General features: G+C 51.3%; 1 protein-coding gene across 5 annotated transcripts in view; it reads left to right on the top strand.

Moving 5' to 3' along the window:
- Nucleotides 1-15429, top strand: part of SEMA4D (semaphorin 4D) — a 118710-nt gene that overhangs the window by 66827 nt on the left and 36454 nt on the right. For all 5 annotated transcript variants that reach the window (XM_060301217.1, XM_030832495.2, XM_060301216.1 and 2 more), the window contains exons 2-3: nt 2100-2164; nt 14626-14972. In XM_060301217.1, the coding sequence (XP_060157200.1) occupies nt 14867-14972 (106 nt within the window). In that variant the 5' untranslated portion in view covers nt 2100-2164; nt 14626-14866. The remainder of the gene's footprint in view (nt 1-2099; nt 2165-14625; nt 14973-15429) is intronic.

The raw sequence follows: 15429 nt of genomic DNA, 5'->3' as shown, positions 1-15429 counted from the left end.
GTGATAACTAATTATAGCCTGTGGGTTTTTATGTTGGGAAAGGAGAAAAATTGCTGTGGTAAAGGGTGCAGACAACTGGGGGCCCTCAGGGCCTCTCGGTTGACTGAGCCAGAAGCGAGTATTTTCACTCAGGAACCTGGGGGCTAGAAGCTCTTTGATGGAGGGTAGATACGGAGGCTTGGCTTGAAGGCAGAAAATGAGGACACCAGTGTCCAAGTGCATTGTGTGAGGTGCTGAAGACACACACACAGGAACCCTAGCCTGCTGTCACTTGTTGCTCAAAACCATGAAATTAGGGTGAATATGATACGCACCTTGTCCAACCACAGAACAAGCAGCTCTGGGCTTTTATTTATTAAAGTGACAAAGACTTATTGAATCTCTAGAAGAGAGAAGTTTTTTGTTTTTAAAATTCTTAGTATTCACATTATTTATCTAAACCTCTTATTTATGGGTGACTCACTTTCTTTTTTCCTTAAGAGTTCTCAGCAGTCCCCAGTGGCTGCTGGGCCCCGCCTGCCCATGTGCTAGGAAAGCCCCGTGTGAACGGGTAAATGCCATAGCTCATTGGGTTTGCCCATTGCCTGTCCATCGGTTGTGTCAGCTGCTCGCCCAGAAGAGCATTTAAACAGAAGAGATAGGTTCTGTGTCTTGCGTGGATATAACTTTTTCTAGGACACTTACCTGCTTGCTCATCTGAAGATATTTTTCTTATAAATTGGCCATCAGAAGCAGTCGCTTCTGTGGGAAAGACCCAGACTCAGTCTTAGGCAGTACATCACAGTGAGGCCGGGTGAATCCTAACCATTTCTGCCTGTCACTTTGAGGTTTCATCTGCTGACTTGAGTTGTTGGGCACTGAGGGGCCCTGGGTGGCCCTGGAAACTGTGTGCTTGGGTGGACATGTAAGAGTGGGGTACAAACTGGTGTCTGGGCTGCAGACATGATGGTCCCACTCCCCGGGGTGCGGGGGCACTGTGTGGGAGAGATGGGGCATCAACGGCGTTTCCAAGGAGCATCTCCTACTTCTCAGCTGTCTTCAGAAAAATGGCAATAATTGTATAAACCCTTGAAGCAAAAGAAAAAAATAATTCCAACGACAAAAAAATGCTAGAGCTTTATTCTGAGGTTTAAAAAATATGTTGGATCATTTGCAGTTGCAGAGGCGTCAGCGTCCATTTAACCAGCCTCTAAACCTTCATTAATCCTGCACTGTGACCTCTGATTTTGCAATTCTGATTCTCTTTGTCTGATAGTTTGTGATCTTACTGGACTTGGGGATTCCTATTTTGAGGGCTCTGTCCTGCACTGGGAAGGGGTAGCAAATACAATATAGGAACTTGCTATACCACTGTGGAAATTCTTCTGTTTGGCTTATAAACAATAATCAAAAACAAAGAAAAGGAATTAAATGGGATTTTTAGGAAATCATTTTCTCGTGAATATGTTATCTGTATCACTTTTTCCTTCATCGCCTGGTGCCTTTGGATTTCAATGAAGATGAATTCTAAAGGATACATATCTGAAGTCAATAGCCAGTAGATGATACTTTTTTTTTTTTTTTGCGGTACGCAGGCCTCTCACTGTTGCAGCCTCTCCCGTTGCGGAGCACAGGCTCCGGACGCGCAGGCTTAGCGGCCATGGCTCACGGGCCCAGCCGCTCCGCGGCATGTGGGATCTTCCCGGACCGGGGCACAAACCCGTGTCCCCTGCATCGGCAGGCGGACTCTCAACCACTGCACCACCAAGGAAGCCCAGATGATACTTTTTTGATTGATGGACTCACAGCTGACAGTGACTCTGGCTTGTATTTGAATGGCTTGTTCTGCAGGGAAGTGGTGGTGGTCAGTGGTTGGGGACCAGCTCCGGCACCTGGGTGACCAACAGGTTTCACTTCCTTTGTTCCTGGGTGAGCAGTTGCATACTCCCTCCTCCTGTTTGCACAAGTGAACAAGTGCCAAGCCATCCTGGGTCAGAGAGTCAGCTGCGGGGCTCCAGAAGTGAAGGCAGGAGTTTGTTCTCAGTGCCTTTCCAGAAGTGATGCTGAGTTTATGTGGACAGTTTAACTGTTTAAATATTCTCATTTCCCATTATTTTCAGAGCCAAGATTTCTGAAGACTCCTTCCTAGAAACAATTGGGAAGTATCGAGAGGCACAAGATACAGGTAAAATCCCTTTGTTTCTCAGTCTATCTCGCAGATTAGCAAAGATGACACCTTGTAGAAACCTCAGTGGGATCCAGCCGAAGGTCGGTCCTTGGTCCCTGTGCTATCTTAGGGCCAAAGATCTGGACTTGGCTGCTGCCCCTTGGGGCTGGCTTGAGGGAAGCCTACAGGGCAGTAGGGGCACTGCCTGTTTGTTTTTCTTCCCCCACTGCCTTTCTGCCCCGTGCTCCTTCCCCTGCCCCCTTTCTGGGCTGCAGGCCCCTGCTCTAGGCACAGAAATGCTCCATCTTCTCTTTTGGGGATGGGGCGGTCATCAGTGATGTCTGGTGTAAAAAGATGGCTTTCCATGTCATCTGCCCTGAAGCCGAGTCATTTTGTGATTAATCTTAATTTTGGTCAGTTAATACGTGGTCAACCGTGTATTTCCAGTTTTAGAGGAAAGAGAAATGCCAATTTAATTTGTAAAAACAAAAAGTAAGCCCCTACCTCCCCTTCATCCCTTTATGCTACTCATGTATTGTGGATTAGCTGGTGGGGTTGTCATTTCTGCTAGCTTCTCCACACACCTGCTGCCAGTGTAGTCTTTGGTGTCTGCCATGCGTGGCAGTCACGAGGACTTGTTATGCCAGTTTTGGGGTGGGGGTGGTTTTAATGAACACAGCTTCACTTCTAGGGATACTTAGCACTTTCTGTGTTTATTGGCTGGTTATATACATATACATTTTTAATTACCTGCTCTGTTTGGCCAGGGCTCTGTAGTTTATTAGGTCTTTTCTTTCTGTAGTTTATTAGATCACTGCACTTATTAGGAATTCCAGGCCCTGGCATTTATGTTACAAGTGTTTTTTCCTAGTTTTTTTCCCCTAGATCATTTGTCTTTGGATTTTGTTTGCTGAACACTTTATTTTAAAGAAATATTTTGGAATCTTTGGACAGAAGGTAATTGAAAACAAGGGTGGTTTCTTCTGTTCAGTACTATATTGAGTTGTTAGAGAATTCCAATGTAAAAGTCTAAGAGGGTGGATTCTCACTTTCACCTTGCGGTCATAAAAAGCATGAAGTATATGCAGGAAAAGAAGCCACTTCTCATTTTTATGTAAATGCAAAAAGGGCAAAGAAATGGCAAGAATAGACTTCTGTTACTTTTACCTTGTGGTCATAAAAAGCATGCAGGAAAAGAAGCCCCTTCTCATTTCTGTGTAAGTGCAAAAGGGCAAAAAAATAAAATGGCAAGAATAGACACCAAGAAATGGGCTGGGTTGTGGAACATTACATACCAGTGCACAGGTTGATGTGCTGGATGTAATATTTGTTCACTGACTTGAGTCTAGTGTAGAGGAGACATAAATTTTTAATGTATTAATTTTTTACAAAGCATTATAAACATTATTCACTGTTTTAAAAACAAACATTAAAAAGTGAGTTCCCTGGCCGTTCTCCCTCCCCAGAGATAATCACTGTTAACAGTTGGATGTATATCTGTGTCCATGTGTGTCTATATGTGCGCCTGTGTGTCTCTGTGTGTGTGTCCATGTGTGTGTGTGTCCATGTATGTCTGTGTCCATGTGTGCATCTGTGTGTGTGTGTGTGTGTGTGTGTGTGTGCGCGCGCGCGTATGTGTATGTGGACTGGCACCTCCTCCCTGGACACACATGGGTCATCTTGGCTTGCTGTTCTGCCCTTGCCCTTCCATGTGGTCAGGGTGCTGTGTGCTTCCTGGTGGTTCCTGCCTAGCTTCTTCAGTGTCCTGCACATGTCTGCTAACTAGGCCCCCCGGTGGAGGCACATCCCTCCAGGTGCCCTCGTGGGCTGTCCTCGTCCACATGGCTCTGCACACTGGGCTGGTCCAGGATAGCTGCCCAAGACTAGCTAGGAAGTAGGAGCCATTTGGAAATTCAGAATCGCCTTCGGAAATCCTCCAGCCCTTCACCAGCACCCCAGCAGCAATCTTAAATTTCTCTGTCTCGTGGGGGATAATTAGGTATTTTATTTTAATTTACATTTCTTTATTACTTTATTTCTTTATTAAGCACCCTTGGAGTTACTTTGGAAGGTAGGAGAGTTTTATAAGGTAAGGAGAAAATTAGGAATTCAAATAGGGCTTCGCTGGTGGCGCAGTGGTTGAGAGTCCGCCTGCCGATGCAGGGGACACGGGTTCGTGACCCGGTCTGGGAAGATCTCACATGCCGCAGAGCGGCTGGGCCCGTGAGCCATGGCCGCTGAGCCTGTGCGTCTGGAGCCTGTGCTCCGCAACGGGAGAGGCCACAGCAGTGAGAGGCCCGCGTACCGCAAAAAAAAAAAAAGAATGCAAATAAATTCCAGTTAAGGCAGAACTTTTCAACAGTATCATTTATCTAAGTTTGCTCTCTGTACAGGTCAAACTGGGGATTGAAGCACCAGTTTTAGTGACATTTAAAATATCTCCTGGTGCACATGGTGTCCTCCAGCCCTTGGGAAACAAGCCTGGGGGCACATCTGGAGCTGAGCTCCCTACTACGCCAGCAGCCCCTGGACAACAGATATTCCTCCCTGGGGGTGGGCCGACAGGAAGAATCAGGCTAGGGGAGGTAGGTTATTTTGTATTCCCTGGTGCTAAGCTGTCCGGGCTCAGAGACAAATGCACTGCACACGCTATGCGAGGGTGTCACACGCCCTCCAAAGAGACAGTGTGACTGTGAAGTGTAGAATGATGTCACACAAGGTGGTGTGATCCCTCCCTCCTCTGGCCTTTGTGCTTCAGGGTCCCCGCTGCCCTGCACCTGCCCTGCGTATGCCCTTCTCAGCATCATCACTGCTGATTGGTTGCTGATTAATTGGTTGGTATGTACATCTGTCACCCTGCCGCCCTTTTTCTCCTTCCTGGCTTCCATCGGCACATTTGTGACACACACGTGCCTGGGTTTAGGTGAGAGAACGAGGGTTAAGGTGTGTCGGGACATCCTGACCAGCTTGTTTGCCCCTGCGGGGCGGCTGGAGGGGAAAGCCGGTGTCCTGGACGCTTTTCCATTGGGGCAGCGGGGAGCGTCCAGCTGGACTCAGCTCTAAGGCTGAGCCTGGCTCCTGGGATCCATTCTAAGTCCTGGGGAAACTGAAGTTGAAACAAAAAACTGTTTGTTGTGTGTGTGACACAGAGAGCTTCTGAAACCTGTTCCTGATTCCTGAGAGGGCAAGGCCATTTGGCAAGGTGGTGACATCAGCACCACAGCCAGGGGCGGGGGAGGAGAGCACTGAGGGTGGGGAGGGGAGTGGGGGGGAGCACAACCTGGGGCTGGGGCTGGGGGATTGGGTAGGGAGAGGAGCTGAGAGTGGGGTGCAGCCTGGGGCAGGGCTGGTGACTGGGGTAGGGTAGGGGAGCCTAGGGTGGGGGACAGCCTGGGGATGGGGACACTGGGCCTGGCACCAGCACTGGCAGGGCATGGTCGTAGGGTGGCTCTTGTGTTCTCTGCTCCTGGCTGGGAAGGGAAGGTATATTTAGCTGTGTGTCTTCCGCTGTCCTGGCCACAGGGCCTAGAGGGTAAGTGGGGCTTCACCTGCCCTGTCTGGGCAAACCCCATAGACAAGAAGCGTCAACAGGCTCCCCCAGTAGTTGTCCACAGCTGTCACCTGAGCTCCCCTTTCATGGGTTTCCAGGGGATGCCAGTGGAGACACTTTGAACATTGGTTTAGCATCCTGTTGTTGATGCCAGCATTGATGCCTTACATGGGGTAGTGAGTGGTGTCCCCTCTGTGACCCTACAGACAGCTGGTCCCAGAAAGGGAAGCCAAGGTGTGGGTAGGCGTGACAGAGCCCAGACAGTACCCTCGGCCCATGGTTCCTGCCTTAAAGGACCCTAGCCTTTCGTCACCGGTCACATCTAGGAATGCAGTGCTAGATCGGGATTTCTGTGCTGCCACAGAGAGCACACACACTGCATGGGCATGCACATACACACATGTACACACACACACATACAGGCACACATGAACAGACACAGATGCTCATGCACACACCTACTCATGCACACACCTACAGGTGTGTGCATGCATGGATGAACACTCATATACATAGATACGTGTATACAAACGACACGTGTACACATACATACATGAATGCACGCATATACAGGTCACGCAGAGATGCATACGTGCACACATATACTCCAATATACACTTAAAGGTGCACACATATATGTGTATATGTGCACAGGTACACAATACACGTATGTACACACACAAGCGTACGTACACAGATGTGTGTATGGTTTCATGAAATAGCCCTTACCCTGTTTCCTCTGCCCCAACCCCCTGACTTGATTCAGGGTCGCTCGGTTGGAAAGCTGCCGCATGACAGGCACTGACAGGCCCCTGAGTGCCGGGTTCAGAGACCCCTCTGGGTTCCATTCTCCTGACATTTAAAGTGGGGTCATGCACTCCTCCTGAACCAGCACAATTATGTGTAGGTAACGGGTGTGACATTGTATGACCCTGTCTTTCTAATGGGCTCCTGTCTCACTGTGACACTTTCACATGGGGGAGGCCAAATGCACACTCCTGACACTTGGCTCCCAGCAGAAGTGCCCACGAAAGCCAGAGGGTGGGCGCTTCGTCCAGTTGTTTCCATTTGAACATTTAAGGCTTCAATTCTTAACGCGGCAGCGATTGCCGAGCCAGTGTTCCCGGTTGAGTGCACCGTGGCTGTGTGTCTGGGTGAGTGTGCTGTGTGCTTTGCTTAGCACTTTTAAATTATACGGAACAATGCATGCTTACTGAAAAAGGACAAACATCAAACCCTTCCAATGCCATAAAGCAAAACATGCATCCCTCACACCTCTTCCCCAGAGAGGAGTCAACTGTGTGTGGCATGGACCCTCCTGACCTTTGGCTATTCTTGTGGATTTTTTTAAAGACCATCTGGGGACGAGACGCAGGGTCTGATTGAGGCCATCGGGAGTCTGGCGCCTGCTGATGAGGTAAAGATAGTTGAGAGCTGGATGAAGTCCATGCTGGGAAACTTCTGCAGAAAGAACTTGTACCCGTCCTCAGGCCGCCGTGGGCAGGGCGGGCCTGGGAATGGCTGGGAGTGAGTGGCCCCCTGGCTAGTTCAGCACCCGCCCTGCTCCTTAACGACAGTGTCTGGGTTGGTACAGGCTCAAGGCGATTAAGAAGAATGTTTTCCCTTCTCACCTAAACCAGTGTGAGCAGCCCGTGTGCACAGTGGTCATTCCTGCAGGTCCCGGAAGGAGAGAGACTGGCCCTTCCACCCGCCTCCGCTGAAATTCACTGGGCCCATTTGTTTGTCCATCTTTTTTTTTTTTCGGTACGTGGGCCTCTCACTGTTGTGGCCTCTCCCGTTGCGGAGCACAGGCTCCGGACGCGCAGGCTCAGCGGCCATGGCTCACGGGCCTAGCCGCTCCACGGCATGTGGAATCTTCCCAGACCGGGGCACGAACCCGTGTCCCCTGCATTGGCAGGCGGACTCTCAACCACTGCGCCACCAGGGAAGCCCCACTGGGCCCATTTGTTAAGGCAGCTCAGCCTGTCCTGGAGCTGTGAATCCGTTCTAAATTTCTGTTCATTCTGGCTATGATGTGTGCGAAACTTTCTGCCACTGGGGCCTCACCTTGGTTCTCTCCAGCTCTGGCCTTAGTCTTCTGAGATGTTTGTATTTCCTCTGGTTCTGCCGGCCCTAGAAGGGACCACATCGTTGAGCATTAAGTCCCTACTCCTGCTATGAAGAAAATAAAGCAGGAGGAGGATGGAGGTGGCCTTGGGGCCAGGGTGCATGTGGGAAGGAGCCAGCCACCAGGAACTCCTGGGTGGGGAAGCGGGGTGGGGGTGTCGCAGAATGTTCTGGAGGAGGGAGCGGCAAATGCAGAGACTGGGGTTGGGGGGTGATCTGTGGCGAGTGAAGGGACGGGAGGCCAGGTCCCCTTGCTGGGCACTGTCAAAGCTTCATTTTACACTAACTCCTGTTCTGCTGCTCAGGGCACTTCTGCCGCTTGGTGAATAATCCTATTTCTGCAAAAATGTATGAACCCCAGTGTGGCTGCATAAGCACATCTTGCTCTGCCTGGTCCTTGGGACGGCTGCCTGCAGGGGGCCGTGTCCCCTGCTTCTCCACCCACTGAACTGCTGTCTTCCAGGCTACAAAGAATCAAAGCATTGATTTCTTTAAACAAATTTAATTAGCTTTTATCAGAGCAATTAATGCGCATGATTTTAACTTGAAATAATTACTATACAGCTTATGAGAGAAAACAGGAGCTCAGGTCTTGTCGCTTTGTCCCTGAGACAGTGAGCTGCGACTGTTTTAGCCATTTTGGGTAATATTCCTTCAAAGTGCTTGTACAGGTATTTCCTGCATTTGCTATTTTAGATCCTGTATTACCATGGAAGGTGAGGATGGGGGCTCTCTGATGTCCTCCTTCACTCACTCCTCCCCCACCCTCCCAGTGACGTTGCTCCACGGTTTTTGTTATTGGTGCCATGTCAGTATTGCTCAAAGCTGGGCCATAATAAGTATGCTTTGATCACATTTCCTTTCAAGTTTCACTTTTGCTTTCTCTGGGGTTAGTAACTGCTTCATTTTGAGTGTGTGTGCTACATTTTTAATCTATGAATGTGTTACTCATCCTCAGGCTCCCCTCATATTTCAGCGCACAAACGCACGGTAACTCTGCACGAGCTCTCCTGCACCCTCTCGGCCTCTGTCTCCTGCCCCCTGCACCCCTTCTCCACGGAGCACACCTTGTCTCTCGTCCCCCAGCTCTTCTTCCTTCTCAGGAAGACCAGGGAAGCAGCTCCCTTGTTTTGGTGGCGTGAGTCCTTCAGTAACTTTCTGAGAAAGGATGTAAGGGAGGTAGAAGTTCTAAGAACTTTCATGCTTGGGACATGTTTCTGTGCTACACTCAGGTGACTGATAATTGGGTTTGATTTGAGAGTCTGCATGAGCAGTCCTCCTTCTTTGAGACTTTAAAGGCATTGTGCTGCCTCCTAGCTGTTGGTGTGGCTCTTGAGAGGCCATTGTCTGGAGCCTGTTTTCTCTCTGGAAGCTTTCAGAATCTCCCCCTTTGTCTCCCAGGGCTCTACTGCAGCCTTTCTTCATTCACTGCACTGCTGGGCTCTTCCATTCTATAAACCTGTGGGGTTTTCATTTTGGACATTTTCTTGTTATTATTTCTCTGGTAACTTCTTGTATTCTCACTCTTTTCTGGAACTCCTGTCAGTTAGACATGGGTCTCCTGAATCCATCTTCTAGCTTTCTTCTCTTTTCTCTCCCTTTGTTTTTCTCTGTCACATTGTTCAACTATTAGGAAACCTCCTCAATTTTATCTTCCAATCCTTCAGCTGAACATTTTGTTGCCTTAATCAAGATTTTAATTTCTAAGGTCGCTTTCATTTTCTCAGGTTTCTTTGTGACTTCTCCTCTCACAGGCTCCAGTTTCAGCTCTGTTTGTCCACAGCGGCAATTAATTACTAACAGCGGTGTGCTAGTGAACACAGCCATTATCAAACACTAAATTATGTGGACTTAAATAAATTGTATTAAAAATACAAGTGAAGGTAAACATACTCAAAACCCACTGCTTCCCGTGCATTTTACTATTTCCTGTACTATTACCTGCTCTTGAGGCCACATGCCTGTTGTATCTGTGTGGTGGAATTACCGTGCACTGGTGTGCTACCGTGCATCTCGTCCTGTCTCTGTGTTCAGTGACATCATGTTGGAAGCTTGAAAGCAGCATTTGCACCCCAGGGATCGGCATACACTACAAAGCAGGGCACCCTGCCCTCTTGGAGAGCCAGTTGTTAAGGTTTGCCAGTACACCACTGCTTTTGCTCACCTGTTTTCTTTCTAGTTTCCCAGGTTTGTTAACGTCCGCATGGGCTATCACCCTCTCCCCATTTTTATCCGTATGGGTTTATGTCCTTTTAGGGTGTCAGAATTTTACTGGGTATGAGGAGGGAGTTGAGATAAAACTCTGTGTTCTGGGCACCAGTTTCCAAAGAGGGATTCTCCCATCTCCCACATCTGGGTTCTAAGCCTGCGTGTCATGGGATGTCCCAGAAAAGTGACTTCTGTCAGCGACTGAAGTAGGAATTTGTTCTTGCCGTTGAATCCTTGCAAACCATTTCCCTCCAACAGAGACTGGGCTCCATGCTGATGTTTGAGGGGAAGTGAAACATCCCAGTGGGCCTCACATCTGTGCCCCGCAGCCAGAAGGGCACCCCAGGCTGTGGGCACACTGGGACAGGGCCTCACACATGCTCCTTTTGTGCTCAGGAAAGACCTCTCTGTGCTGGTGTGTGGTGGGGTTTTTTAAATAAACTTTCTATTTGAGAGCAGTTTTAGAGTCATAGTGACATTGAGCAGAAAGTACATAGAGTTTCCATATATCTTGTCCCCTCCTCCACATCAACGTCTCACTCCAGAGTGGTAGAAATCCTCTGAGCTCTGCCTGTTCACCCCTCACTCCGCTCTGACCCTGGCAGCCACTGAGCTTCTCCCTGCCCTGATTTGGAGCATTCCTAGAAACCTTACCTGTTTGGGAGCTCGGAGCAGAGAAGCTTTGGGGAGGCACTGCCAGTCACTGATCAATCATACAGAGAGAAAGTCTTCTCTGGTAAATTAATGAGACTGTGCCGTGGGATTTACACACATGATCTCTGGTACAGACACATTTGGAAATGTTCTGAATTGCTTTGCCAAGCAGTGGGAAGACAGCCTAGCAGATGGGCCAGGCTCCGCACGTCCAGAAATGGCTGGGACAGAAAGGTGGAGGGAACATGAAACAGGAGAGGCTGGATAGAAGGTCGACCAAGGTTGTGTGCTTGGGTTTAATCTGAGTGAGAAATGTTTCACGTAGGGAAATGATATGCTCTGATTTACGTTAAAAACGTTATTCTGTCTGCTGCTGCTGTTTGGTAAATGTGTCACAGGGAGGTTGTATCTGTTTGGAATTGTATCTGATTGCTGGTAACAAAGATCTGAAAAAAACAATAATTTAAAGAGATTAATAGTTTATTATCAAGTCTAGGCAGAAGAAAGCAGGTGTAAAGTCTCCAGTATGTTGTGAGGGTCCCCAGTTCTTCTGGATTTCTACTTGGCTGTTCTCAGAATGAGACTCTTAACTTCATGTTCACAAGGTAGCTGGCAGAGCTCCAGCCATCAAATTTGAGTTCCAGGCAGCAAAAGGAGAAAAGGCTGAAGACAAAAAAAAAAAAAAAAAAATGCCAACACTAGCTGAGTCAGCCTCCTTTAGAGAGCTTTCCTGGAATTCCTACCTAATAACTTCTGTCCACAGTTCTTTTTGTTTTTTTTTTTTTTTTGCGGTACGCGGGCCTCTCACTGTTGTGGCCTCTCCCGTTGCGGAGCACAGGCTCCGGACTCGCAGGCTCAGCGGCCATGGCTCATGGGCCTAACCGCTCCATGCCACGTGGGATCTTCCCGGACTGGGGCGTGAACCCGTGTCCCTTGCATCGGCAGGCAGACTCTCAACCACTGCATCACCAGGGAAGCCCTGTCCACAGTTCTTTGGCCAGAACTGCTGCCAGGGGAGCTGGGAGACATGGTTAACTGGCCACATTGCCATCCTAGGTAAAATCAAGATTCTGTTAGTGAGAATGAAGGGATGTGGATGCTGGGACAGGAAGCCAGCAATCTCTACCCCAGGCGGCAAGAACGGAAGCAGAGTAAAGGGGTGGGAGGCTGTGGAGAGGTAAGGATGGGGGTTGGGGTGGGGTGGGCACGGCTTCAATTAGACTGGTAGTGGCGGAAATGGACCCGGGAACGAGCTAGGCGGGTGTCTGGTGCACCCCGAGCCAGTAACATCCACGCAAAGAGCCCTCGCCAGGGCCTGGGCGTCCTGTGGCTGTGTAGGATTGCTGCAGTGTATTTAGTGTTCACTGGACACTCCGGGGTTGCTTGCTGAGTGGGTCACATCGGGAACGCCTCGCCTGGCCTGGGCTTCTGGAACCACCTTGTACCTCACTTCCCTGCTAAGGGCAGGAGAGCAGAGTCCCCACCAGGGCCCTGGCTGAGGGTGACTGTGACCCACACGGTGGGTGCCTCTAAGAGCTGGCTCCGCAGAGGGTGAGCAGTCACGGCTACCCCATGAGGCAGCTCTCTCTCTTCTTCCCCTCCCGGCCTCCTTGGCCTCCTGGTGCATCCGGTGTTGTGTTTAGCATGGATCGTGCCTTTGCCACTGGGTGTCTGGGCTGACCGTCCCCCTGGGCCCCCAGCGCAGGGCTTGGCCTGCAGCCCAGTGCCCATCCTGTAAATAGTTATGTTGGCAAACGGCCATGCTCATCCATTCACACGTCATCTGTGGTTGCTTTTGAGCTACCATGCTGGGCTCGAGTAGCTGGGACAGAGGCTCTAGGAATCAAAAAGCTGAAAATAATGCCCATCCGGCCCTTTGTCGAAAAGAGGTGCCAGTCTCCACCCAGGATGGGCCAGTCCCTGGAGGAAAAGATGGACTCGGTGTGCTCCCTGACTTCACGGGCCAATAGGCATGTTGGGATGGAGAACAGATCCTGGGTGGATGGGGAGCCCCGCCAGGCAGCCTTCGGGCTGGGGGGAGGAGGTGCAGAGTGGGTGCCTGAGCAGGGAAGGTGGGCGGGCAGATGAGGCTTGGCCCCTGGTGTCTGGCCCTTGCCCAGCATCTCCCCAGTGGCAAGTGCTCACCGTGAAAGTCCCCCATGAGTCCTTCCTTTGTGAAGGGGAGCGGGGGTGGTAGTGGCCCGTACGTGCACATAAAAAAATAAATAAAATAAAAGGACCCCAGAGCACTGTGGAGGGTGAGCCGTGCTCCCTGCTAGGCTTTGGGGGCCAGAGAAGGACACCAGGGTGTGAGAGGTGACTTCCCAGGCAGAATAGAAAGGAGCAGGGAGGGCTCCCTGGAGGCAGTGACTTAACCAGGTAAACAGGAAGCCGGACCTTCTCCCCAAACCCTCTTGGGAGGTTTGGTTTGGACTGATGTGTCAGAGGGCAGCAGGGCAGGTGGCTGCACAGGTGCTGCCCTGTGGCAAATTGTGGGGTCCCCAGGGAGCCGGAGCCGGGAGAGGACGGCTGGAGAGGGCGTTAAGGGAGCTGGCTGCCCCTCAGGCGTCCTGACGTGGTGGTGGGTGCAGGGGAAGGTTCTAGAGAGGGAGGGCCCGGGGGTGTCAGTAGGACTGGTAGACCTGGAGGGGGGTTGGCTTGGTGGGAGTGGAAGGCAGAGGAGGACGTGAGCATGGCTGACTCCCAGGGCCTGTGGGGGTGGGGAGAGGGGTGTCGGGGAGGCAGCTGCTTCACCATTTTGCAGCAGAGGGTACTCAGCTGAGGAGCAGGTTGCATGCCCTTGGATTCCGTGTGGGCCCCCCAGGGCAGCACATCTGCAAAGTCCAGTGGTTCTGCTGTAGCTTAATTGTATTCCCCAGCTGTGGTTGGCAAGCGTCCTGCCTCTGTTCAGGCCGACGTTTTGCTTTAACCTCCCCCTGAGAAGGCGGGAACAAGCCCATCTCACAGTCTCACTGGGATCCTGGTGGGGCCTTGGGTCAGGGGCAAACCCTAATCGCCCCAATTCACTGATGTGGAGCAGGGCTGCCCTGCAGCTCCCCGCAGGGACCCTTGCAGATGGTGCATGGGGCTGAGCAGGCGGGAGGCCGGGACTCCAGGCAGTCGTGGGGCAGGGGCAGAGCGTGGGTGCCAGGAGATCTGAGGACCCCCAGCCCCACAGTTTCTCTGTTCAGCACAGGCCTGTTCTTTCCATGAGGTGCTTCGTCTCAGTGACAGATCAGAGGCCATGACCAGTTTCCATGACATGCCGACTTTTGCAGTGAGGCTGGAGGAGCGAGGCCATTGGGGTGGCCCTGTCCCCTGCAGGAGGTCAGCTCCTCCTGCACGACCAGGACATGCGTGCGTGCATGTGTATGTGTCTGTAGGCATGTGCGTCTGTAGGCATGCATATCTGTATGCGTGCATACGTGTGTGCTTGCACATACATCTGTGTGTGTGTCTGTGTGTGTACTCTCACATTTCAGCCTCCGTGCAGCTCTCTAGTCTTTAGTTCTGGCTGTCGTCCTCTATGAGTATTACAGGAATTGGGAAGCCAGAGTCTCTGAGGGAAACTGAAACCCCGGTTCCGTTCCCTACCTTCCCATCGCATTACCAGCTGGACACAGTGCCCGCACAGGGAGGAAGCTGGGCAGCCAGGCAGGCATTTGTCTCCCTGGTCTGGGTCCCTGTGTCTGTCCTGTGTTCCGGGCCCACCTGAGGACCAGGAAGCCCTGACTCCTGTAACTCTGGGATGCGGTGTCTGTGTGGGGCTGTCCCCACAGGAAGCCCTCTATGTCTCCACCACTCTCTTCTCCTCAGCAGACAGAGTCCGTGGCTGGGGATGTGGTGAGAGCAGAGCCGTGGGGGGATATTGAGCAAACAGAAAGCAGGCGTTATTACGACACATCCTGACTCGTAACCCTTCATTTTCACTTTCTTCCAGGATTTCTTCAGAGGGCTGTAGAGAAGCACGCTGTTTAAGAACCAGGTGGCCTTTGATATTTGCAGTGGTGAGAGCAGCTCGACCTCACCCAGAGTGCTGAGAAATGCGGGGCCTCAGGGCTTGCGCCGCCCACCAGCTCCAGGCTGCCCTGCAGCTCTGAGCAGCGACCATCCTGACACCCACCGTGGGCTCGCCTGCCCGCGGGCATTTGCTGCTGAAGTCCCCGCTGCGGCCCCAGCTGATGAGGATGTGCGCCCCCGTCGGGGGGCTGCTCACCGCCCTCACAGTGGTGTTTGGGACAGCGGTGGCGTTTGCACCCATACCTAGGATCACCTGGGAGCACAGAGGTGAGGGCAGAACCGTGTCAGGCGCTGGTGGCATCTGAAGGGAATGGCCACCCTGCTCCCTGCTCGTGGTGTTGAGATGCACAGGTGCCCTTTGCTCTGCTGGGTCTGGCCTCCTGGCACTTGCGTGTGGGCAGACGGCCTGCACCGCCGCTTCTGGGGAGATGGTCCGATAACTGGAAACACTCGCAGGGCTTGTTCTTGGCCTGCTGATTTGGCTTCTAAATCGGGGCGGGGTGCGGGGGGGCCCTGGAAGGATGTTTATCTTCCTTGTGCCTGATGACGTTTGGTGTGCACTGCCTGAGCACAAACCACACCAAGTAGTATCAATATTTTGAGGCTATTTAATTATGTATAGCTGAGCGTCAGGCCAGTTGTTTTCATTTGCTATTTATTAGTTTCCCTTTTGTTTATTTCCTCGTTTGGGAGCTGTGTCTTAGGAACCGTCCGCTCCAGTCTT

This window comes from Globicephala melas, chromosome 6 (assembly GCF_963455315.2).
Source record: "Globicephala melas chromosome 6, mGloMel1.2, whole genome shotgun sequence".
Taxonomy (NCBI): domain Eukaryota; kingdom Metazoa; phylum Chordata; class Mammalia; order Artiodactyla; family Delphinidae; genus Globicephala; species Globicephala melas.
Note: the sequence above shows the minus strand (reverse complement) of the source record. Positions and strands in the feature narration are given on the sequence as shown.